The following is a 26,031-nucleotide window of genomic DNA, read 5'->3' on the forward strand; positions in this document are numbered from 1 at the left end:
ATGGAATGTTTTAAAGCCCTCTCTACAAAATGAATACTTAAAGACGCATTACCCTGTATAGTTTGCTTTATTATTTGTAATATCAATACAATCTTAATGAGTCTAATAAATCTCTTCATATTTACGGTAATTATTTCGTCTTAAAATTACACCACAACACAAAATAAAAAATGCTGGTATTAACCAGTTGGTATTAACCCATCTTTATGTATAGTGATCCTTGATTATATCATATGCAGACAGCAGAATCCAGAGGGGAGTGAAACAAGAGGACTAGGATCGGGGCTGGAAGAAGAACAGGGGGGCGTGTCGACGGTGTGCTGGTGCTGGGGGGGGGGCGTGGTCCAGGCCAACAAGTCCAAAGGGAGTCCGAAGGGTAATCCAGAATGAGCAAGAGTCCTTGGCCGGGTAATCCATCTAAGACAGGGACATGACAAAGTTAAAAGCTGGAGCGGGATCCAGCGAAGGTTCAGGGGAATAAAAAAGGGGTAAGGGGGCCAGGCACTCCCAGCCCCGGACCCAGATGGTCAGGACGCTGTTGTGAAGCCTATACCGTCAAGCCACTCCTGGACTCACGGGCAGGCGGGCTTCCGGGCGTCCATCTTCCAAAGCTCAGCCTGGAATGGTGGGGGCATCCGGCTTTTGTAGGGAAAGGGCTGAGACAGGAGACAGGTGGAAAAAATCAGGACAAACAAGGAAGAGCCAGAGCGTCCTTTGAGGGAGGGGCTTACGATCGTGACAGCACTGCCATCTTTATCCTTCGGGCAACATAGTCAGTTCTATCAAATCTGTCCTGTGTTTCTACTTTGGCAACAAGAAGTTTCAAACAGTTTCTCCAACATTTATTTTCAGACTTCCTTCAGGACCAAGGAAGTAGAAAAACCACATCAGCATCAATCACCTTTAGAGTAGTTGGTGTGTTTAAAAGGGGCGTCCATCTCCAGTCCACCGTGCAGCAGGTTGTACAGGTCTCTTTAAATCTCCAGCTTCCTAAGAACAAGAACATAAAGCCAAGTAATGAGCTCAATTATGTAATTAAGGGTCCAGGTGGGGAGAAAACCAGACATTTCCTGATCCTCCAGGGCTGGAGTTGTCAGCATCTCCTGTGAGGATGAGGGTTAAGTCACAGAACAGGCAGACAATACTGCATCTGCATGTGTTGTTGCTTAGGGCTTTGGTTTACAATATACTTGCGAGCAGGGCCAGATTCAGTTCGAAAAACACACGGTGTAAAAATGCCACTCTCATGGGCAGTCCTGATCCTGGAATGTCGCCATGTCTGCAGGTTTTCGATTCAATTCACCTCCTAACGAGCTTAATTAGATCATTGTTGACTTAATGGGACCAGTTTCAAGAGCTTCTCCCAGCCCTTCAAGTGCTTCTGCTTTGAGGAGACTAGGAGAATTATTCAAATTCTTCTCCTATGAAGAATTTGAATAAAACATCTGAGGGTATTTACAGTATCGCCCTCCAGTCTCTTTTGGCCTAACCCTGAAGTTAAATGCAGAGGGCAGGATCACCGACAGTCATTTTCGAGATGTGCTGTTTGACTCCGAAAATGTTAGAGCTGCTGTTTGCCGCATTTATTTTTCAGAAATTGATGTGGGCGGCTTCCCCTGAGATACGTGCGAGTTTTTCCAATATTGTATTCCTGAATCAAAAAGCAAATATAGGAAGACAGCCATGTGAGTGGAAGAAACAGGGCCTCTTCGCGCCGACTTGAGCAGCAAAGGCGTGAAACACCGCGATGGCAACCTAAAGAAACAAAATGACACGTAAATTAAAATAAATACTCCCAAAACATATTTCCTCCCCCCCGATTTTAAATACGACATAAATCAAAGAAGAGAACGGAGGAGAATGGCGCGGTAATTAATGAGCGCCCGAGTAATTAACAGTACGTAGTGCAATCTTTGTGGACCGGCACCTGCCCCACTGTCTGCTCTAGGAAGAGCTTTGACTGAGGGGAAACTCAACAGGGAGACAAACGTACCTTCGAAAATATTGGCCATTCCCTCCTGTCCCCAGAACCTGCTACCCCACACTCACTGTGCCCCCTTTTTCACGCTGCCAATAAAATGTTAGGAAAGGTTAAAAACGAGAGGACACCTCTGGACCCATCTAGGACGTTTGTAACAATGTAACGAGACGTGTTCTGCGTTGCGTTTAGATAAATTAGCTGGCATGAACTGGTTAAAGGGATTTCCTAACCCTCCACAGAAATCGGCGGGGAAAAGTCATTGAAGCATACATCACGTGCAATTAAGGTGAAAATAACCCTGAGTGGAAAAACGATAAATTGACGATTGTTTGTTTTGGCCAACGCTACCGGTTAGATCATTATTCCTTTTTTTTTTCCTGTTGGCATATATCACGTTTTATGGTCTTACTGGAAACTAACTGTGCCGTGGCTGGGTGGCTCATAACGTCTTCCTTGTAAGTATTTTCGGAGTAATTAAAGTTGCATGCCTATGTCGTTGGTCTGGCAACAAGACCTTTCCACGGACCTCGGTTTCTCAATTATTTTGAGTTCAGTCTGGAGCTTGGAGCTTGGTACTTGGTACAACGTCAGACTTTCAAGCATAATACTGCCCTTTTAAATTAAGCTGAGCCATCACAGCCTTTGCCAATAGTGCTGTTTATACAGTATAAGTGAGAACAAATACTTTTTAGTCTCATGCATCCATGCAACGGTGAACATTTTAATGCTCGGCGCCTCACCAAGAGTAACTTCAAACAAATAAGATGAAAGAGAGAAATATTCTATATCATTTTGATCCTCATTCTTAGGTTCTCCTGGTTTACAGTAGCAGTCCCTCACCCGTCAGGCGGGAGAGGCTGTTGAATTGGTCCAGTTTAAACCAGGTATTTCAGTTCGTTGGGAGCCAAGATTAAATGTAGACGCGCAGACAGTCTGATTGTCAAAGACCAGGATTGGACACCTCAGACTGTTTTCTTTTCACATTTTTAAAGCAACTATGACATTTGATGATAATAGTTCTCTCATTTAGTTTTACTAAAGTATTTACGTACTTTAATTTTAACCTTTTCATTCGTTGCGTGTTGTTCAAATCCATTCATCCATCCATTCCTAACCACTTCTTCAAATTCGGGGTTGGGGGTGACACAATAACCTATCCCAGAAAGCAACAGGCGCAGGGCAGGGTACACCCCGGACAGGACGCCAGGCCACCGCAGGGCAGACACAGACGGGAACCCACGCTCACCCCTGGGCCGGTTTTCCCAGAAGCCAATTAACCGGTAACCTACCAACTCTGAAGGCCTTCGGCCTGATGGCGAAAACCCACGCGAACACGGGGAGATCACACAAACCCCACGCAGGTAGCACCCCAGGAACCGAACCGAACTCCGTCCTCACGGCTGCGAAACAGCGATGCTGACCGCCCGTCTAAGCGCTGCCTCGGGGGGGAAATCCCCTTCAATCTCGTTACGTTTTGTAAACGAGTCTTCAGATTCACCTGTTTTAAAGTTGACTGCGTTGAACAGACGCGCTCCTGCTGATGGTTTAAACCGCTCTCCCCCCTCGCAGTCAGAAACGCCGGGAAAGCTGTCGAAGGGGGGGAACAAGTGGAATAGTGGAATGGGTGGATGTCTGCCCTGGAAGGGAGGGACGTTACTTCCCCTCCAGCCCCCCGGGAGACTTGTAACTTCTGCGTTTTCAAGTTGACATCAGCCGCTCCAGCAGCACGGTAGGTCGTTGTATCTCTCCAGCAGGTGAGAGTCTTTGCGAACTTTTTTCCGGCCGTATTTTTCTTAAACTTTCCCTCGGTGAAGAGTTTTTTTTTTTTAAATCTCAGGTAAATACTGTTTATTTTATCATGTGATGTTTTTTTAAAGCCAGGGATAGGTTATAAAAATATATTGCATGTATGTGGTGCGTATATACAGTCTTTTAAGTTACTATTGAGTACTTACTATGTATATGTAAGAAAATCTAGACATTTTTAATGAGGAAACTAATTTAATAGGAAACCAATGCAGGTGTCACAATATTTTAAATGAATAGGAAGTTATCCTTATATTCACATATTGCAGTGCTTGCCTTTTCACTGTTCATTTTAAGTATTGTCCAGTGTGAATCGTTACAGTACACACACCGCAAATGATGGCCAGTTAGACTTCACATTGCGCCTTCAACAGAATGGATAAAGTAACACGTCAAATAGCGTTAACAAATTTGCACTCCTTAACAATAAACACTTCTTAAGCGTTTAGTGCGCTCCAATTTTAATACCGAGTTGTTTTCACAGGAGGAGAATCAGATTTTCATTGCTTGAATGTTTCATTCACGAAACTGAGATTTCAGGGCTGCGTGGGCGTTTGTACGGCCCAGTTATATTGACGAAGAGGCGAAGTAATTCTTGGTTAATATGATGTAATTCTCTGTCGGTCTGTGCGAAGCTGCTCAAAATAAGGCCAGATACTGTATCAAGAATTGAAATTAGCAGCACCTCGACTTGTCTCATTGCACTGCTCAAGTAGTGGCTATTTTTTAAAATCACGACGCCTCGGTTGTTTTTGTCCTTGTGTGAACGCTGGGGATTTAATTTGTCACAAAGTGCAATATATAGTATGTTGTTCGCGTTTTCAATGGGAGTCCACGTGTACACGTATTTTAAAATCACTTTGAAGTATACATATTTTTTACAATTACCTGGACATTTTCTTGGAGATTTTGTCCGAGGAAAAGATGGCAACGATTAACACCGTTAAAAAAGGAGAGCGTAACAAGATCCAAATAACCTTACAATATCTTTCTCTCTTGTTTGATCGTCTTGCTATTGTACAGTATTTATTTGCTTGATCAAAGGGGAAAAAACCCATAACGTTCGAGCTTTGGTAAAGGACCGTGGTGTTTTAGCTAGTTTTATGAGTAACCAAGCACCTAAGCAGATGGACTTATAAATCAGGACCGTTCGCTTCATCTGGGTGACAGGGGTCACCGGTGGACGTTAATGTGGCCTTTCTCTGGGTGTAGCGGAGCTATGCGAATTGCCACATTACTCTTGTAAAGTACTCAGCCTGCCAGAGAGACAGAATTGTGTGGGACTAATGGAATTTCTCTTTCCTTCGGACTGAATTATTTTTTTTATAGACCCAGGGTTAACTGTAGCTACTTCTGTTCTGTAAAACTGGCAATAAACCCTGGTAGCACTGGGGCATTGCTGACTGAATCGGAGCCAGAAATGTATTGCTCTCGGAAGGCTGTGCCATTTGGTGGTGAAGTTATTTTTCATGCATTAACAGGTTTAAATCACCGCCAGCAGTCAGCGGTACATTTGTACATTTGAGTTATGATTCCCTTCTTTAACGTCGGCTCATTCACGATAGTTTAGCGTTACCCTGAATGCACGGTATTGTTTCAAGCATTATTAGGTAATGCATAAAAATCTGAGTTCTGTGCTTGTTTTCCAGTATATTGTTTGACAAGAGTCACTTTTAAAAGTGTAAAAAAGATACTCACATTGTAAATTGCACTTAAATAGAGTTAACATTATTTAAGTAGTAATTCTCTCATTTTTACTATATACAGTGCCTTGCGAAAGTATTCGGCCCCCTTGAACTTTTCAACCTTTTGCCACATTTCAGGCTTCAAACATAAAGATATAAATTTTTTATTTTATGTGAAGAATCACCAACAAGTGGGACACAATTGTGAAGTGGAACGAAATCTATTGGATTTTTGAAACTTTTTTAACTAATAAAAAAATGAAAAGTGAGGCGTGCAAAATTATTCGGCCCCTTTACTTTCAGTGCAGCAAACTCACTCCAGAAGTTCAGCGAGGATCTCTGAATGATCCAATGTTGTCCTAAATGACTGATGGTGATAAATAGAATCCACCTGTGTGTAATCAAGTCTCTGTATAAATGCACCTGCTCTGTGATAGTCTCAAGGTTCTGTTGAAAGCGCAGAGAGCATCATGAAGACCAAGGAACACACCAGGCAGGTCCGTAATACTGTTGTGGAGAAGTTTAAAGCCGGATTTGGATACAAAAAGATTTCCCAAGCTTCAAACATCCCAAGGAGCACTGTGCAAGCGATCATCTTGAAATGGAAGGAGTATCAGACCACTGCAAATCTACCAAGACCTGGCCGTCCCTCTAAACTTTCAGCTCAGACAAGGAGAAGACTGATCAGAGATGCAGCCAAGAGGCCCATGATCACTCTGGATGAACTGCAGAGAACTACAGCTGAGGTGGGAGAGTCTGTCCATAGGACAACAATCAGTCTTGCACTGCACAAATCTGGCCTTTATGGAAGAGTGGCAAGAAGAAAGCCATTTCTCAAAGATATCCATAAAAAGTCTCGTCTAAAGTTTGCCACAAGCCACCTGGGAGACACCCCAAACATGTGGAAGAAGGTGCTCTGGTCAGATGAAACCAAAATCGAACTTTTTGGCCACAATGCAAAACGATATGTTTGGCGTAAAAGCAACACAGCTCATCACCCTCAACACACCATCCCCACTGTCAAACATGGTGGTGGCAGCATCATGGTTTGGGCCTGCTTTTCTTCAGCAGGGACAGGGAAGATGGTTAAGATTGAGGGGAAGATGGATGCAGCCAAATACAGGACCATTCTGGATGAAAACCTGTTGGAGTCTGCAAAAGACCTGAAACTGGGACGGAGATTTATCTTCCAACAAGACAATGATCCCAAACATACAGCAAAATCTACAAAGGAATGGTTCACAAATAAACGTATCCAGGTGTTTGAATGGCCAAGTCAAAGTCCAGACCTGAATCCAATCGAGAATCTGTGGAAAGAGCTGAAAACTGCTGTTCACAAACGCTCTCCATCCAACCTCACTGAGCTCAAGCTGTTTTGCAACGAAGAATGGGCAAGAATTTCAGTCTCTCGATGTGCAAAACTGATAGAGACATACCCCAAGCGACTTGCAGCTGTAATCGCAGCAAAAGGTGGCTCTACAAAGTATTAACGCAAGGGGGGCGAATAATTTTGCACGCCCCACTTTTCATTTTTTTTATTAGTTAAAAAAGTTTCAAAAATCCAATAGATTTCGTTCCACTTCACAATTGTGTCCCACTTGTTGGTGATTCTTCACATAAAATAAAAAATTTATATCTTTATGTTTGAAGCCTGAAATGTGGCAAAAGGTTGAAAAGTTCAAGGGGGCCGAATACTTTCGCAAGGCACTGTACTGTAAATTACACAAGCATACACTGAGCGTGTGTGGCTGCAGGGAAACATGGCCTACAGAGGTCCAGACTGGTTGCTGAAAGCATCTGGGTTCTGGTCCTGGGTGGAGGAGCTGCTGTTGTCCCCCTGACCAAGGTCTTTCACTCAGATCGGTCCAGTACAGTGGCCTGATATATGAGTGGGTACTAATGTAAGTTGCCCAGGATAAAAACGTCAACTAAATAAATTGGTAATAACAACATTAGATCTAACTAAATGAAGTAATCTCTTATTGTGAACGTTGTGTGATCTGTAAGGTGACAAGCTGTGAGTCACTGATACCATTCTTTCTCACAGACAGGAAGAGAAAATGAGGTGTGGCTGTCCAACGATGGCCAATCACACACCAGGTGTGAATTCTCTCTGTCTCCGTGGCTCAGAAGCTTGCTGAAGCCTGACGATGTTCACAGCACAGAATTAGGCAAAACGGTGTTTTGGTGAAATCAAAGAAAAACTCCAAATGTTTTTCCTGGTTCTCCACAGAAAATGAAGCAGGAGGTTGGGGTTGTTCGGACCATCAGTGTTTGTGCTTGGGCATTTCCTGCTTAATTTCTAAAACGTAGCATCTGTTACTCAACACCTTGTCTTTTCTGCTGCAGTGCTGTCTGGATATTTTGGTGAAGCCATGCCAGTCATAAACTATATGAAACCTTATGGGCCATGTAGCCTGTTGGGTTGTTAGTAATTATTTGACCCAAGGGTTTCATCAGATTTTTTCTTGAAAGAAGCCAAAGTATTGGCTTCCACAACATGGCTGGGTAACTTGTTCCACATAGTTTCCATTTTGCGTCAAATAAACCTGAGCGTTCTGTTCCTGTTTTGCTGCACAAGACGATAAGTGTCCACACAGTGCAGTGCCACCAGTGGCTGCAACCACAGTCCTGTCTAAACCCTTCAGCTCCAGAAAAGGCATGTTAACATGATTCATTCTGTCCTTACAGAAAAGATATGCTCATTCCTCATCCAGGTCATCTGTGGTCAGGGGTCATGTGGTCTTTGGTTATTCTCGTATCTTTCTGAAAATCAAGGAGTAGAGTCTCCCTTCACCATCGTTGATTTGTTCCAGTGCAATCAGTTGAATTGCTAAGGGGGGTGGTGTGGGTAAACTGGGTCTTGATTGAAGGAAAGGATGGGTGATGGAGAGAATAAGCGTTTCTTGGGGTAGGAAGGTGAAAGGTGGAGGAGGGGTGAGGGAGGAAGCTGTTTGTATTAGTGGCTGGAGAGTGACGAGGAAGGCACAGAGCAGTGTTCACTGGGCGTTCTGCTGTGCCTGGAGAGTCTGGACGTCGTGAACATCCTGACAGGAGCTCTCCTCCCCTCTCCACACAGCCTGGCTTGAGACTTTTCTCTCTCCTCCGGCAGGTTAATCGAGTGGATAGTCGTGGTCTGTCTCCTCGGGAATATGAAGGCCGCTGTGATAAGCCTGATTCCTCTACTCCTTTGTGGAGTGGCCTTGGCAGATTTCCAGGAGAGGCCCCGCTCGAGACCACAGTCAGGAGGAAGGAACGATACAGTCCCGCAGTCCAACTCAGTGGGTAAGCAGGAGGGACACACCACACACTGAGTCACTGACCAAGAAATACACAATCTAGTCTGTCACATACTATTTCTTCTTCATGCACATTCCTCCTCTAGAATATGTGCCCTTGAGCTTGCTGTACCTTGGAGTTGGATTCATTTTCTCACTAACAACAACAGGACTTCTCAAAATAAATTTTTATTGGTCAGGCAGACATCAGGAAGATGGAAGGTGGGCGGGGAATAAAACAGCTTTTCTTAATGAATTACTGACTTTTGTTTCTCATCCAAAGCCATTTGCAAACAGGAATATCAAATTAAAGTTCTTAATTGAAAAGGTTAACTTTAAAAAAAAAACAATTTGTTTAACATGACTAATAATCAGTACAATTTAAGGAATCTTGATTATCAATGATTAACGTACTCAACGTTCTTTTCTTCCGCATTCATCTCCCTTCCTTACAATGATGTTCTGTTTTGTTGAATTCTAAATGAAATATAATCTTTTTGTAAATGTGAATATTTTTAATCAAAACCTGAATACTTAAACTGAAGATGTTTATGGGTTAAAGAAGTTAAATGTCAGCAAAGTCCAAGATGAACAATCAAAAACTACAATTTAAATAGGCACTATATATAGCCTTAGTTATAACCATAATGCCAGATACCAATTCAGAAATAATTGGTAACACAAGCTCCAACACTAACCCTAACATAAGCTGCAATGCTTAACCCACAATAACCTTAAGCCTAGCTCTAACGAAGCTCCAACACTATACTTTAAAGTTTTTGGATTTAACCTTAAATTCCAAAGCTAGTTATAATTCTAATGCTAGGTTCTACTTTAACCCTAGCAATACATTACTTCTAACAATAATCCCAGATGTAAATCCGAATCTCACTCAAACCCTAAATTTAAAACAAGACTGAAACACTAACTCTAATCCTTTCACCCAGCCAAAACTTGATCCCAACTTTCACTCTGACCTAGTCTCCACCTTAACTGAATTTTTAACTAATTTCGACCCAGTTCTTAAACCATTCAGTCACGTAACTTGTTAAAATGAAACCCTAACACTAATGCAAGTCTAACTGGCATTTGTAGTTTTCTAACCCTAACCCTAGCCCAACCCATTATAAAATTGAATGCTCTCAACTGGTCTTTTATTAACACATTTCTGTGGCTATCCTATAACTTATAAGAGATTTATAAAAAGGACTAATGAAGGCAAAGGCTAACTCATTTACTCTGTAACTAATATCCTTTTATGATAATGTGCTGTAGTGATATACTTAAAATTTGGCAAATTCCATAATTTAAACACACTTAATCCAGGATAATTACTTTCTTACATGTATATAAATTAGATTTAGTGATCTGTGGTTTATATGCGGCTGCAGAAAGGGAATCGTTGTTGTTTTACGCCGATGTAACAGCACGTTTATCCATAGACTGTTTATGGACCCTCTGGATCTTGACCGGATACGACCATGAATCGTTTTGGATAAAAGCATCCGCCAAATGAACGAAGTCTTCAAAGTTTAGTGAGAACTTTCTACCTTTGCAGTGCAACTCATTTTTATTGTCATATCCTAGATAATTCTTTCGTTTTGTACACGGATAATTTTCTTAGCTGTGCAGACTGGACAAAGCCTGTCCTTTAAGGAAAGCTTCGGAAGCGAGTACCGTTTAGAGGCCTGGCGAAGCCGCCTCGGATCTCATCCGCTGCTCTTTGCTCTCCCAGAGAGCCCGTGTAGGGGGAAGCCGCTGGACTTCATGTTCGTCATCGACAGCTCCCGCAGCGTCCGCCCCCACGACTACGAGAAGGTCAAGACCTTCATCATCAACATCCTGCGGTTCCTGGACGTGGGCCCAGAGGCCACCAGGGTGGGCCTGATCCAGTACGGCAGCGTCGTGCAGAGCGAGTTCTCCCTGAAGGCCTTCCAGAGGAAGGCGGACGTGGAGGAGGCCGTGCGGAACATGGTCCACTTGGCCACGGGCACCATGACGGGCCTGGCCCTCCAGTACACCATGAACGTGGCCCTCTCCGAGGCCGAGGGGGCGCGGCCCCTGGACATGCACATCCCCCGCATCGCCATGATCGTCACCGACGGCCGGCCCCAGGACACGGTCGCCGACGTGGCCGCCAGGGCCAGGGAGTCGGGCATCCAGATCTTCGCCATCGGTGTTGGCAGGGTCGACATGAGCACGCTGCGCGCCATTGGCAGCGAGCCCCACGACGAGCACGTCTTCCTGGTGGCCAACTTCAGCCAGATCGAGACCTTGACCTCCGTGTTCCAGTCCAAGCTCTGTGGAGGTACGCCGCCGCATTCGGCGCGTTGGTGCAACCGATCGAATGCCTCGCGCTTCATCCCGCTCGCTGTTTATCCCACGGCCTCGGCTTCTCCCTGTGTCACCTTCTCTTAGGGTCGTGTCTTATCTGATCGTCAAAGAGTGGATTGTTTTCAGCTCTCTGTGTGAGTCTACGGCATGTAAGAAAATGAGGATCAATGACTAGATAAGATAAGATTCAGGCATGGTATCCAAGTTCAATAATTCACGTTTTGGATGTGTAATGGTGAAAAATATGATTTATTCTTTGTCACCGGGAAGCACATTTCTCCACAGGATTTGCTTGATTTTTGACCATCTACCCACGACATGGTGTCAAGATGACCTTTTGTAATTTGTATGTAATATGACATGATATCTCCACTGTAACACGGGTGGCACTGTGAAGAGCACCCACCCACCCTTGTGAAGTGGAGTGGCGAAGTGCTCCGATTTCTGCAAATTCTCAGCGAAATGTATAGAAGTGAATTATAATTCATACACCCTCTCTTTGCCCTTGTGCATTGAAATAATGGCATCTCTGTTAATTCATTTATATTCTTAAAATAGTTTACATTTTTTAATATTCATTTTTTTCCCCCCTCAAATTTTGGTGGCCCGTTTAACTTGGCGTCTGCTCCTCCTGGATACGGACAGGCTGCCCATGGTGTCTGCCAGCACGTCTCGCCGCTAACCTAACCTGACTGGTCGTTTCATTTCATGTCTGTTTCGTGCTTACTGGCCGGCACAAATTGCATTATGCGATTCCAGCAGAAATATCAGACTGTAGCTTAGCAAACTTGCACAGACGTCTGCTGTAAACTGGGGCAAAGGCATAAATAGATGATCTTGTTTACCCGGCAGCATAATGAAAATGCATCGGAGGGTTTATACTTAGGTCAGTGATTTCCACAGATCTGCATTGCAATCATAAACTGGGTTCTCCAACTACTGTACACGTGCTCCTAGTAAAGCTTAAATACTTTCACCTTACATATATGCTATTCATATGTAGGTTCAGGTGTCCCTCGTGAGAATAATTCAGGTACTTTCCTGTATTGTTGTTTAATTTGTGTATGAAGAGACGCAGTGCATCTAATTTAATTAATCAAATGACCAACCACCAAAACCTACTGAAAACCTTCCTTCAAGAAATTCCTCGGCAGTATTTGCGCTGCTACGTAAACTCCTTTAAAGCCCATGCGTTGTTTAACACCGTGCTTATCTCTGACCTCTGCAGGTAAAAATCTGTGCGCTGTTACGGATCACAGATGTGAACACATGTGCATCAATACCCCTGGCTCTTACATGTGCAGATGCAAGAAAGGATACACTCTGAACCCCGATGGGAAGACCTGCAAAGGTGAGTCTCCTTTCCTAGACCTCTGTACAGCTCAGGGAGCCCCAGCACACCCTGAAGTCACTAAACGGAATCATAGCATTGTCTCCTTGATTGGGGTAAGACAATTTAAGATAATGGAATACAGGTAAGGGCAGTAGAATGACATAAGGGCAGCAAGGTGGTGTATTGGTTAGCATTACTGTCTCACATCGCTGGAGCCTTGGTTTCAGTTTTGGACCTGAGGTGCTACCCATGTGGAGTTTATATGTTCTCCCCATGTTCATGTGGACTTTCTCCCACAGTCCAAAGACATACTGGTCGGTTAATTGGCTTCTGGAAAAACCAACCCAGGTGTCTGTGTGTGCTGGCGTCCCATCCAAAGTGTATCCTGCCTAGTGCCTGTTGCTTGCCAGGATAGACTCCGGCTCCCCCGCAGCCCTGTCCTGGATAAAGCAGTTTGAGAAGGGATGGATGTGAGGGTGGTTCCAAGGAATTTCAGCTGCATCAGGCGCATAATGGAGTTCTGTTTTCTGCTTCTCCAAACTTACTTTCCACTGTGGTTGTGCTTTAATTTAAAAAAAAACACAACAGTACAAGTATGAGCTGTGTACTGAACACCGGCAAAAGTATGATGGGGTGTGCTACTTAACAGATTTAATTTATTTTGTTCACTGGTCAGTACTGCTCTTTTCACTTAAGCTTGCAATGCTACATGAGAAGAACTGAACCCCTTCTGGGAAGCATTACTGTTGACTATTCCTGTGAAGAACAGATTAGGTACATTCCTGTTATTAAGGTACAGGCAAATATGAAACATTGTACCTAAAGGGTAACAAGCTATCTGCTGGAAACATGCTTGCGTTCCAGAGTTTATATGAAAGTGAAGTTTTATTGACCTCTTCAAACCCCGAGCTGGTCATTTCCATAGCCTGTTTGCTTTAGACCTTCAAGGCTGGTTTACTATTTCGTGAATGGCAGAGAAAACAAAACAACCAGTGCTGTTTCAACAGACATAAGAAGTCGGGGCCCCGAGAAAGTGGGACAGCAGAGGCGGTTCATGCGGTAGTAATGAAAGCGATGGTTTTGAAATCTTCCAGCTCAGGATCTGTGTGCTGTGGTGGACCACGGCTGCCAGCACTACTGCGTCAGCCTCCCTGGCTCGTATGAGTGCCGCTGTCGCGGAGGCTACCAGCTCAGGGAGGATGGGAAGACCTGCAGCAGTAAGTGTTTGAAGCCCTCTTTATTGTCAGGCTGAGGAGAACGATGCTCTTTTTTCTTGGTGTCCACTAACAACATCTTGTACATTCTTCTGCACTGTTTCAGAATGATCTTACAATGGAGATTTTGTTTTTTTCATAGGCTTGCTGTAAAGCTCAAGGCAGCACAACTGTATATTAGGAGAGATTTTGCATGTGTAGTGGTTTTCCTGTTTTGTGGTGGTTTTTTTTGGGTTCGGTAACATACAGTCCCTGTGGTGGCCATTATATTTAATTGTGTGGACCTCATTTCTGATAAGAACCCTTTATTTCGCAATGTTTGTCCTTGAGGCTTCATGTTTGTTTAATGTCATGTCACTAGCCGACTGTGACTGGTAGTGCCGAAGCTGCCTCTCAGGTGCTTGCAGGCATGCAAGGTGTAGGTAAAGGATGTACCTCTCCTCCACTCAGCACCTCCAGTATGGGCTGTGTTGCCTGTGATGCATCAAAAGACAATTGTCTGAAAGGTGGGAGGGATGGAGGAGTCTGTCTTCACTTCATTATCATCCCATCCAGGTGGGATTGTATCCAGACTGGGTGTGTATGACAATAATAACTGGTGATTTTAAAATTGAAAATGCAGTTTTATTCAATTCGAAGGAATGCAACACCCTTGACAACGCTACCTGCTTACAGACTCCAGAAGGCTCGAGCAAAAGGTAGAATGTATTTTTTCCAGTTCTGTATTGATTCGAACTGCATAAATACATACTGTATCAATTGTGGTTAGTTGTGATGCAGTCAGTTTGCCTAAAATGACATAGACTCTCTTTACAATAAGTGTGCCTGTGGTGTATTTTACTGTTTAATGAAGGACGCACATGTTTCTCATTTCACATCTCGGAACAAGTAGCACAGGAGTTCCTCTGGCACAAGTAAAATGTCCTTGAAGCTGAGCTTTTCCTTATGTTTTGTCTTCAGTTCTGGGCTGCTGGATAAGTCACTTGATACTTGTCTCTGTGTCTCTGACACTGGAGTTCAGATCTGATGCAGCACATTTGATTACAGCCTGAATTACACCTGGTCTTGTAAATGTTTACAGAATGAGTTCAGGAGATTTCATTTTGTTTATCTATAACTATGTATAGAGGTCTTAGACATTTTGTTTTTCTAAATCATGAAGTTTTCACTTTTTCACGTAAACCTCTGGTTTTAAACAAGCCCAGGAGCTGTTAGAAAGAGAGCAGGATGGCTAAAGCATGTGTTCTTTTGGAAAGCTCTCCAAGGTGTGAAATTACAGCAGTTAAATTACAAAAGCACAGCTGCTGTATATATACATCTGTATTATTACCACCTGTGTCATTTCATTTACTCCTACAATAACTAGCTTTTGGCTGTAAAATGGATCAAAATAAAAAAGAAAACCATGGCCAAAGGCTTAAAAACACTTTTAGCAATATATCTGTGGCCCAATTGGTGGGAGCATTCCTTGGCATAAGCATGTTACTTACTGTATATGTTATTACAGTTCTGAAATTAAAAAGTGCAGGACGCATATTCTCACAAAATAAATTAGGCTGATCTTCTGTTTATACTTATTCCTATTTGTTTTGTTTTATTTTTTATAGTAGCATTTTTATGAAAGTCTAGAGGACGATTCACAGGAGAAATATGAGCCAAGTGGTTTCCTCTCACATGACCTTTTCCTGTCTTCTTTTGTAAATGATCATGCGGGCAGAAAGCTACTTCATTGTTTTTTAATGCGTGTACACAATGTGTGTGTATGAGACTGAGCGGAGGTGATATTGTGCGCTTTGCATTCCAAGCTCAAAGGGGAGTGCACCATGCAGGACCAGAAACCCATGCAAGATATGGATCACATTTATCATCTTTATACACATTTATATTATATCACATCACCGTGATTACCAGTTTCTTGCTTTTGAACTTTTAAAATCAGTTGTTGTCGGTTTGAGTTTTATTTTGAGTTCTAAACGGGCTGCATTGAATTACTGTTCATTTGTCTTTTATCTAAAAGTGGCTGGCATTTTTCCAGGTTTATGCAGCCGAATATGTATTTTTTTACTGAAGCGATCTGAGTCAAGCAGCCTGCCTGAGGCCAGAGCAAGCTAAAGCAACCTTGCCCTGCAGCCTTTCGGTTATACATCAGCACATGGAACAGACTATGGTAGGAGGTGTGCAGGGTGTGCTATCCACCCCTGGCCTAGTATCTGTCTGCTCACTGGGGTAGGGGGGAGATCCCTCCTGGTCCTCCTGTTTACATTCAAGGATTCCTCTGCCTGCCCCGGGCTTAAGGGTCTTCGATCTGTTGATTTACTGTCTCAACATGTTTAATGGGTGAAAGCCTGGAAACAAGTGTTACAGAGGTATCCCTGGTGGAGTCATTTGATTTAAAGGTCATTCTGCCATTTAAAGCAGCGTGACTTGGTTTTCAGCAAATGGGCTTGTAAACCGGCAGCTGGTCTGCGCCCAGGAAGACACACACAGCTTGTGTTTGTTCTCTCATTGTCTCCTCCTTTTTCAGTGTCATTCACATCCTGTTCTTGCTTCATATTACGAATCTCCTCCACTGGTGTTACTAGGAAATGGAAATGCCTGCGGTTTAACAGCCTTTCCTACTGTGGCATGATTAAAGAATTAAAAAAAACTGATTGACTTGACCAGGTAGCTGATCGACGATCAAAGTGACAGTTTTTACGATCAAGTGAATTTCAAGATTTCTGTAATTGTCTCTGTGACCTTTTTCAACAATGGCATTAAATAAAGTGAGATCTAATGATCCCTCAGAACTGTGCTGAGACTGGAGGGGTTTTTAATGCACTAGGGTATGAGGTTTCCTTTGCCTGCCTGTTGGAGCAGGTCTGCGCTGTTCCTATTACAGCCCACATTTGGAGATTGTGGAGTTTAGGGGCTGGAGCTGGGGGATCTGTCCTAGAGCCTTCCTGTACACCCATGTGGTTTTTACATTGCAGCAGTGATGTCCCGCGGCTGGAGGGGTGGCAGGTTTCAGCTAACGTCTTTTTCCGTCCCTAAGAACTGCACTGGTTTTGCTCACATTGAAGAGCTCGTTTCATACTGGTGGGGAAGATTAATTGTTGAATACAGCAACTAAGCACACATGATCAGGCACTAAACTTTCATTTAAGATTAGGCCAACTTACAAATAATACATAAAGCAAATGCAATAAAGAAATCCTTAACATATTGCAAAAAACAATTACTGTAAAATATTTTTAAGGAAAGATTAAGTAAAAACAGTTGAGGACAAAAACAGTGAGGCTAGTACATGTTATGAGTGCAAAGCCTGTGCAGCACAGTGTACATGGAGGAGTAAACAGTATGTAATAATAATAATTATAATAATTGCTTACACTTATATAGCGCTTTTCTGGACACTCCACTCAAAGCGCTTTACAGGTAATGGGGATCCCCTCCACCACCACCAATGTGCAGCATCCACCTGGCAAGGGGTAGTTGATTATTTCAGTAAAGAAGGGATGCCTTTGAGCAGAGTTCATGGCAGAGTTAGAGAGATCACAGTGGTGGTCTATATTGATGAGACACAAAAGGATGGTCAGGACGGGACTGAGCAGTTTTGATTTCAAAGGGGTGTCCATTCTCCCACTGCAGAGCCAGAGACAGGAAGTCACCTGGAGGAGGGAGGGAATGGAGGGGAGAGGTTGGGAAAGACTAGGTGTCAGAGGTGTTAAGTCAGCGGTCAGTGAAAATAAGCCGCTTTGAAACAGCGGCATGCAGCTACAGTGAGCCAAGGGGGAGACGGGCGGGGCTGGCGGGAGGAAGGTGCAGCAGTCTGTCCAGGTGGGAGAGCAGCCTGAACCTGGAATTGTGCGCACAGGTTTGCGAGGAAGGGGAGGTTCCTTCTCAGGCAGCAATTACTCGAGAAGCAGTAGTGGGCTGGGGCAGACATGTGATGGGAATAGGAGAGAGAGAGCAGTCCAAAGGAACACAGATGGAGAGGTTTGACGGAAAGGGAAGAAAAAATGGAAGGAAGAGAGTGCATCTTGGCGGAGTTGGCTGTAAGACGGGCATTAAGACAAGAGGAGAAAAGGGTACCGGAGGAAAGAACTGAATAAGAAGATCATTTGCATTGAAGTGGTATGAAAAGCCGGGGAGAGGGTCCTGAATGCACATGGTAGGTTTGTGGCCCGGGAACAATGAGGAGATGTCAGTGTTGGAGAGAGGTCTGGAGGAAGAGAACGAGGGAGGGTCGGTGGAGGACTGAGACAGTGGAGGGTGAGTGGGCTGAGGGTGAGGATGGAGGAAGGGATGAAGCGTTTGCAGATGTCAGTGAATGTGGAGGGGATGAGGGCAGCAAAGTCATCAGCTGAGACAGAGGAAGGGGGAGGATGGTTGGAAAGGAATGATAATGTAGAGAAGAGTTTCTGCAGACTGCCAGTGGAAGACTGGGTGATTGGTAATAGGATGATTTGGAAGAAGCGAGAACTGAAGAAAAAGATAAGCGAAGGGAGTGGTAGGGGTCTAAGGCACATAGCAGGTTAGATCTCCTCCATTTACTGTCAGCTGAACGCAGATTGGATCTGGCTGTGAGGAGCAGGCAGGGCAAGAGACAGGTGGACAGAGGGGGTGACGAGATGAGGTGAGCAGCGAGAAGAGACTCCCGGCCAACATTTGCTGTCATTGCAGGGATTGACTACTGTGACCTGGGGACCCATGGCTGTGAGCACGACTGTGTGAACACTGTGGACTCCTACATCTGCAGGTGCCGCAGGGGCTTCATCCTCAACTCCGATGGAAAGACCTGCCGGAGTGAGTGTGGTCAACTCGTGCATGAAGCCCATGCTAACTGTGCCCACAGCAAATACATACTTACTGTCCCACCTTGAGGCGCAGGGTGCAGCAGGCACAGTTTTACACCTGTTGTTGGCATGTTGTATTTAGGTGTTATGAAGTGCATAACAATGCCGTAAACAGCGTGGAATTGTGTTGAGTCATGTCATTAACCATCTGCTAAGATGATGCACGTAGAGCCTGTATCTAATGCACCGCAGTCTAGAAAAGAAGGCTGAGGTCAACTCTTGGTCACCATTTTGGAAGGGTCCACTTTAAAACTCAGAGCCATCCCTTAGGCTGTACATGGTGTTGGAGGAGTTCTTGGCAGGGAAATGGTGGATCAATCCCATATCCAACTGCAAGGAATATTTGTCATGTTCTTGCTCTCCTTTTTATTTAGAACATGATCTTTGAATTTCATGTAGAAGATGTAAAGGCAGTTGCTTGATTGTGGCCATTTCTTTCAAATCCATTTGACCTGTCAAATCTCTGTGACCCTTCATGGGTTTTCCTGACGGACTAATATTACTCTGACACCAGTGGCAGGTTGCAGAGCTGCCTTTCAGTGAGAGGTTGTGTGTGGTGCACAGTGAGGCCAACTCGTGCAACATGATTTGACGTGTATCTGATTCTTCTGATGACTTGACCTGGGTGCTGCCCCTGTTCCCTCACCTTCAGGAGAAGACCTCTGTGCGTTGGGCACCCATGGCTGTGATCACAAGTGCGTTAACACTGCTGACTCCTATGTCTGCCGCTGTCGCCAGGGTTACAGGCTCAATCCAGATGGAAAAACGTGCAAAGGTAATTTTCTACTGCGGGGGATGGGGTGTGTCAGTTGGTTGGAGGAGGGGCAGGTCTGTGCCTTATGCTCACCCACAAAGCATGTGGAATTCCTGAGAAAAAAGCACTGTACCTTATCTCATGAATAACATCATAACATTTTGGGTCCTGAATTAAGCCCAGATTTCTCCATCTTCTATTACAAAAATACTTTTCAATTGAATGTCTATGTTTACTGATTCTCCATTGGTTGCACTACTAGACAAACTTCAGTATCTTCCCAAGGTTCATGTTTCACCGACTTGTAAATTATATCTAGTGCAAGATGGTTAAGAGAATTACAATTCCTATTATACTGAGGTGTTTATTGTAGTTCTATAATAGATTATCAATATATTGAAAAGTAATAAACAAAATTATCCAATGCAAAGAAACCATTGCAATCCACTGAATGGCACTGACCGGGTTTTAATGTTATCTTAAGGAGTGCATTCGAATGTACCTTTCACAGCATCTGCTGACTAATGTTTCCCACTTCAGAGATTGATCACTGTTCTCTGGGCACCCATGGCTGTGATCACGAGTGTGTTAACACTGAAGACTCCTTTGTGTGTAGATGCCATGAAGGCTATGTGCTCAACCCTGATGGCAAAACCTGTAAAAGTAAGTTTTTTAATTGACCACATTTCTGTTCACAACTGTACTGCAGAACACAAGCAATTGTAGCACCGTAACGTGTCAGTAAGTTGCCTGGAGGAGTAGTTTCTCTAAGGCTCCTCATAATTGAATTATACGAGCACTGCCAGAACTTTTGCAGTTCTGTATGAATTTTAACTCAACCATATGATCTTCTCAGAGTCACAGAGTACAAACAATGTCCATTAAAGTGCAAATGCAAAACCCATCCCTAGTGAATCATCCTTACAGTGGTATTAGAGATGAGAAAGCACCAGGTATCCCAGCAACTCTTTCTTTCAACTCAGTCTTTCAGGATGACCCTGGTTGTTCTAATCTTGTACCTAGATTTGAGTTCTTAGTGCTGATTTTGTTTAAAAAAAAACGTCTCATGTGGGGGACTTCTAACAGACCTGATGTTTTGCAAACTATAACAATACCACACAGAGCCTTCAAATGAGAAAACAACGGCCATTCAGGAAGCCCAATATTTTAAACTCATGTATTCGTCCTCTTGCCAAGTGGAGGTAAAAAAGTGGGAGCAGAACATACTAGGCTGTGACCAACACTGGCATACACTCTGCACTTTTATCCCAACACTGCGTGTTACCCTAGGTAATGCATACCTTCAATTAGAGTATCTCAGTAATAATAATAATAATAATAATAATAATTACCACCAATGTGCAGCATCCACCTGGGTGATGCAACGGCAGCCATAGTGCGCCAGAACGCTCACCACACAGCCAGAACGCTCACCACACATCAGCTATCAGTGGGGAGGAGAGCAGAGTAATGAAGCCAATTCATAGATGGGGATTATTAGGAGGCCATGATTGGTAAGGACCAATGGGAAATTTGGCCAGGATGCCAGGGTTACACCCCTACTCTTTTCGAGAAACGCCCTGGGATTTTTAATGACCACAGAGAGTCAGGACCTCGGTTTTACATCTCATCCGAAGGACGGCGCCTGTTTACAGTATAGTGTCCCCGTCACTGTACTGGGGCATTAGGACCCACATGGACTGCAGGGTGAGCGCCCCCTGTTGGCCCCACTAACACCTCTTCCAGCAGCAACCTTAGTTTTTCCCAGGAGGTCTCCTATCCAGGTACTGACCAGGCTCACACCTGCTTAGCTTCGGTGGGTTGCCAGTTGTGAGTTGCAGGGTGATATGGCTGCTTAACCATCATTATCTTAATTATTTTTTAATTCTCTAGTTTCTTTTAGATTGTGCACTATATTCCAATGTGGACATATTACAGGATCAGCACCAGATTACATTCAAGAGTTTTACTGTTTTGTTCTGAATACTAATGCAGTTATACAAGTATGACTATGGGATTTCTTTGAGAATGGTACAGTGCAATGTATTCTATTATTTCATACAAATCCGTTCCAATGGAAGCAGCTGACTCAGTGTAAAGACAGAGATTCACAGTCAATTGCTTTTCATTGAAATATGAAACTGGTTGCTATCAGGTCGTTAATGAAAGTGGTTGGCTGTTGTGAATTACTCTGACTGACTGTTAATTGGCACAGTGGAGTGCCATAACAGAAAATCCATTTCTGTGTTACTGAGGACTTTCATTTCCAGGAGTTATGTGAGGTGATGCGACTGTTGGCAGACTTCCTAAAGCAGATATCTATCCTTAAAATGAAGAGCAAAGCACAAAGAAACCATTAGATCATCTGTTGTACAAGTGGTACTAGTATGCAGATTGCTGCCTTGTCTCTTTAGGTGTGGTTATTCATTTTTACTCTTCAAAACATCAGAAGCTCCACTCCAAAATCTGCAGCCAAGGAGTTTAATCAAGAAAGTTGTGTTTAAATATTAGCTCTCTTCAGTGATGTCATGCTGGGTGAGACAAATATAGATGCTGTTGTTTCTCCAAATGCCACCTGTCCAGTGAAGTCTGGAACAGGAAGATTTCAAGAGTATAAATAAAAGCTGCTTAACATTATGCTAATTGGACATTTTTGGCAGTCCTTTATTTGTGCAGGAGAGCTGTTTAAATATATTAACTATCAAAAACATTCCTAATTTATTAGACTTGGATGTGGTATTTGAATACAAAAAGATACATCTACTGTATGTTAACTTTCACAATGGTCTCGCATTGTTTTCCGAGATGTAGTGTTGAGAAGGTGTAATTATTTCTGTATTTTTACTTACAGATTTTGCTTTTTTTATACCACGTTTATCCTAACGCGCTGCACCATGATTTCACTTCAGTTTGCTTCTCTGATGACATACCATAGGAAATATATGGATGAAAATGAAATTGGAAAACCTTTTCTATTAATCTGGGCATTTCAGAAAATGCCATTTATAACTCGGCAATGATGCTGATTTGCAGTTTCTTGTACTATGTAAATCAAGTGTTTTTTTTCTTTTTGTTCACAATCAAGTCCCGTTAGTTTTGTATTAACACAGATTGGCAGATTCAATCATTTGTGATTTTTACTTATAAAGCTGGATTGTATTCATGCTTTAAGTTGCATTTATCTTCGTTGTTCCTTAACAATTTTAAAGAGGAACCATTAAGTACGCTACTTCTTTTTTAAGTATTAAGTGTTTTAATGTACTTCATGCAACATATACTTCCTATGAGGAGGAGGAAGATTGTGTCAATTAGTGTCACTTACAGTGCAGACAGTGATGCATATAACCAATTACGTTTTGTGTTAAAAAAAGTACAATTAATGGCTTTTACTCTACACAGTTCTGTTCTAACCGAATCAGATAGTTATCCTTGTGACTAGAAGTCACATGTTCTGAACCGCAGCAGACTATATTTATTCCAATGTACACAAAGGATTAAGAGGATTTTACTACAGAGCAAAAGAAGAGGAGAGTGGTTTTAAGGCTGGCTTAATAGGCATGCCAGTCAAGGATATGAAAGTATCCTGTTTTATATCTCATTTTTTTGTTTTAATCTCATTTTCCTAGAACATTTACTGAATGAAAATTTTGTTTAGAATGTTTTTCCTGTCAAATGCGTACAACCTTTGCAATATTTTTAAAACTAAGGTAATTTTAAAAATGGTGTCTTTTTGTCTTAGCAGGAATGTACATTTTAAAACTATCTGGAAATCGATAATATACAGATTACTTTGCAAAATCACCTTTTGGTTTCAATAGCAATATATATAGTATGACTATGTTTAATGGATAAACCTCTTATAAAAAGCAAGGATCACAACATTAGAGCTTTGAGTGGAGTGTCCAGAAAAGAGCTATAGAAGTGTAAGAAATTATTATTATTATTATTCCAATTTGGTGATAGCTTTGATATTTATGTCTAAATGGCAATAATTAGCAGAGATTCTCTTCCTCTGTAATTGCACAATATTACACAGGCTGCCTAGTAATAACTCGGCTTGTCTCTGCTTATTAACTGTGCTGGTAGTAACCATGGCTGTGAGCACTTGTGCCTGAATGCCGACAGTCCTTCGTGTGCCAGTGTTATGAGAGACACCTCTTCAGTGATGAATTAAAAACCTGCAGCACTAAGAGAGAACGTCCCCCAGTAGTCCTGGAACATGGGACATGCTGGGCATGTGAAATGCTGTTATGGACACAGTGCCTAAGTTCTTCAGCACTTTCCTAAATCAACTACTGTGAAAGAAGAGGCTTTCTGGCCTTGTTATCATTGTGCCTCAAATCGGACGGAAAGCCACAAATCCTCCTAGCAAGGGTCTTGGGGAAACAATCACGTTTTTAAAGGATTGTAAATTGTGGAAAATGAGCTGATCTGTTTTTTTTTTTATTTTATTGAAGGATTACCTAAAGCCTCTCTTTCTATAGACTTCATGGGCACAGTGTCTTCCTATATGTTCCTTCAAATTCTTAATCCAGATACCTAATAAAATAATCTATTTTGACTTTTTGATATATAAAGTAGATATATATACTGTACATTTAATAACAAAATGTACTAGTAACATGATTTAAAATAAAATATATTAATTTAACAATCAGATTTTGTGAATTAAAGACATTAATGGACATTAATGACTTGTAATGAATTAAAATGTTTTTTTCCAAATCTTAATTTTGCACTGTGGCAACACTGTAGTAATTAAAGAATTAAGCATCTGTGTGATATTTATGAATACAAAGCAAAGATGAAATGCAAAAACAGAACATGCTTCTGCCTCATTATGAACCAATCGGTAAAGAGTGTAGACTAGAACATACAGATGCTGTAACCAAACAAACATTCTAACAGGATATGACATGAAAAGTGAACAATTAAGGGAAAAGCACAAAGTGTCATTAAAGTTAATAATACTGTATCTTTCCACGGCTACCACAAAAGGCCTTACTTGGCGGGAGAGATGCTTTTGGTGGTATAAAAGGTGAACGGTGATATAAAGATTTTGTAACCTTGGAAGAGGGTCTTTCAGAAATGAAAGTGTAGTTCACATCCACGAATCGGAGAGCAGGGAATGGATCAAAATGGCAGCTTTCAATATGACAGCCACATTATGACTATTATTACAGAGCTATTATTTCTGCAATGTCCAGGTTTTTTTTTCTGTGTCTGCTTTTTAATCTGCTTTGCTAAATGCTTCTGCTTTGGCCCGTAACAACCTCCAAAAGATGTGACTGCTTTTTGCTCTCCCTGGGCTGATGTTACTCTGATGCAGGAATGGATTACTGTGCTACAGTTGCCAATGGCTGTGAGCATTTGTGCTTGAACACGGACAGCTCCTATATCTGCCAGTGCTTTGAGGGCTACACTCTTAATGATGATGGGAAAACTTGCAGAAGTAAGTCACTGTCTTTCACAGACATCATCCATTGAAATTAGTGGTTTTTGAACACTTCAGGTAGTTTTAGAATTAAACATTATTTCCAATGAATTTTTGTACTACTTTTTGTTCACAGTTCTTTGGAAGCTTATTTACAGGTGCATATCCTGTGTATGACTTTAGAATTAAGAAGAGACTGGAATTTGTCTTCCTACTTGCAGATGATCAGAGTGGCTTTGCATTTACAGCATTTTGCAGTTACAGAATTTAACAAAGCAACCATAGATAAAGAATAACAGATAAGAAACTATAATGAATGTTCTAAAGAAGCAAAAAATGAAAATGTTTTTAGTAAATGTACTGAGGGCAATTAAAAGTGCAACAAGTGCTACGCTATTGGTCCCTACACTTGTTTGATGCCGCTGTGCAAAGCTAAGAATACAGCTGTAACATCAAAAAGCCAAATCAAACTTCCAACAAAAGAAGCTGTACATGAAGACATCACATCATTTCACATCAATAACAAGGATCTCAGTAATGTACTGCAGTTGAGTTGAGAATAACAAGGTACTCCAAGTGTGCTGTCTTACTGATAATCTGCATAGGGTAAAAAAGATGTTTGAACTGATGCATGTTTGGGAGTTTTTAGAAACCAGAAATGGCTGTTGCTGACTTGTTTCTTCCAGTCAGGGATGTCTGTCAGACAATTGTCCATGGGTGCGAGCACATTTGTGTCAGCACAGAGGACTCCTACACCTGCAAGTGTTTTGAGGGATACACCCTGGCTGAGGACAGAAAGAGCTGCAGACGTGAGTACCGCCCAGCTCACTTGCCGGTTTGGGACTTGTCCCAGTTTTGCTTCATGCACAACTGTGCTTTTCACTGCTGTCCTTCTACAGCCAGAGGTGTTTCTAAAACACTTGGCATCCTGAGCTTTCTATGACATTGTAGAATATTGCAAAGTACGCATGTTCGTTTTGTGTTTTTTTTTTAAATCCTGCACATGGCTGTAGCCAGGAAGAGCAGAGCATGTTCAGGTAAGAGATTACAAGCCTTGTATAAGTATCCTTAAGCAGACTGGTGCTTTATGTTTTTAGAACTGTGTTTTTTTATTACGCAGTTTGTCAGATGTTACAATCTGTCCTTTATCTCACTCGGCAGATGCTCTTGCCATTTGTCCTTTGCAAGGGTGTTCCATTTTCCTAAAAACATCCCTAGTGCCTTTGATGGTGGCACATATTGCCCTTTGAAGTAAAGTCACAAAGTCACATCTCATAGGTGATTCAGAGCTCAGTGGCTGTCTGGCGAGGACAGATGTGGGCAGACGATCTGTAAGTGCTGAAGTGGTGAACCGTGAGACGGAGACACCCTTCG

At 42.6% G+C, this 26,031-nt stretch overlaps 1 protein-coding gene and 1 long non-coding RNA gene across 6 annotated transcripts in view; one reads left to right on the forward strand and one right to left on the reverse strand.

The window, feature by feature from the left end:
• Positions 1-48: 48 nt before the first annotated feature.
• On the reverse strand, positions 49-3,618 carry LOC148651011 (uncharacterized). Of its 2 annotated transcripts, none has more exons than XR_015925633.1 (4): positions 3,480-3,618; positions 902-990; positions 554-656; positions 49-417 (listed from the first exon to the last, which is right to left on the reverse strand). It is a non-coding gene; the product is annotated as an uncharacterized LOC148651011 (long non-coding RNA). The 2 variants fall into 2 exon arrangements; XR_015925634.1 differs by lacking the exon at positions 3,480-3,618 and adding an exon at positions 3,271-3,473.
• Positions 3,571-26,031, forward strand: part of LOC148651012 (matrilin-2-like) — a 26,947-nt gene continuing 4,486 nt past the window's right edge. For 2 of the 4 annotated variants that reach the window (XM_088600774.1, XM_088600775.1), the window contains exons 1-10: positions 3,571-3,710; positions 8,585-8,757; positions 10,486-11,058; positions 12,313-12,435; positions 13,512-13,634; positions 18,297-18,419; positions 19,122-19,244; positions 19,764-19,886; positions 24,553-24,675; positions 25,344-25,466. In XM_088600774.1, the coding sequence (XP_088456900.1) occupies positions 3,610-3,710; positions 8,585-8,757; positions 10,486-11,058; positions 12,313-12,435; positions 13,512-13,634; positions 18,297-18,419; positions 19,122-19,244; positions 19,764-19,886; positions 24,553-24,675; positions 25,344-25,466 (1,708 nt within the window). In that variant the 5' untranslated portion in view covers positions 3,571-3,609. Of the gene's footprint in view, positions 3,736-8,584; positions 8,758-10,485; positions 11,059-12,312; positions 12,436-13,511; positions 13,635-18,296; positions 18,420-19,121; positions 19,245-19,763; positions 19,887-24,552; positions 24,676-25,343; positions 25,467-26,031 lie in introns of all 4 variants that reach the window. The other 2 variants (XM_088600777.1, XM_088600776.1) reach the window with 2 other exon arrangements.

Source organism: Lepisosteus platostomus, chromosome 12 (assembly GCF_059453375.1).
Source record: "Lepisosteus platostomus isolate fLepPlt1 chromosome 12, fLepPlt1.hap1, whole genome shotgun sequence".
Taxonomy (NCBI): Eukaryota; Metazoa; Chordata; class Actinopteri; order Semionotiformes; family Lepisosteidae; genus Lepisosteus; species Lepisosteus platostomus.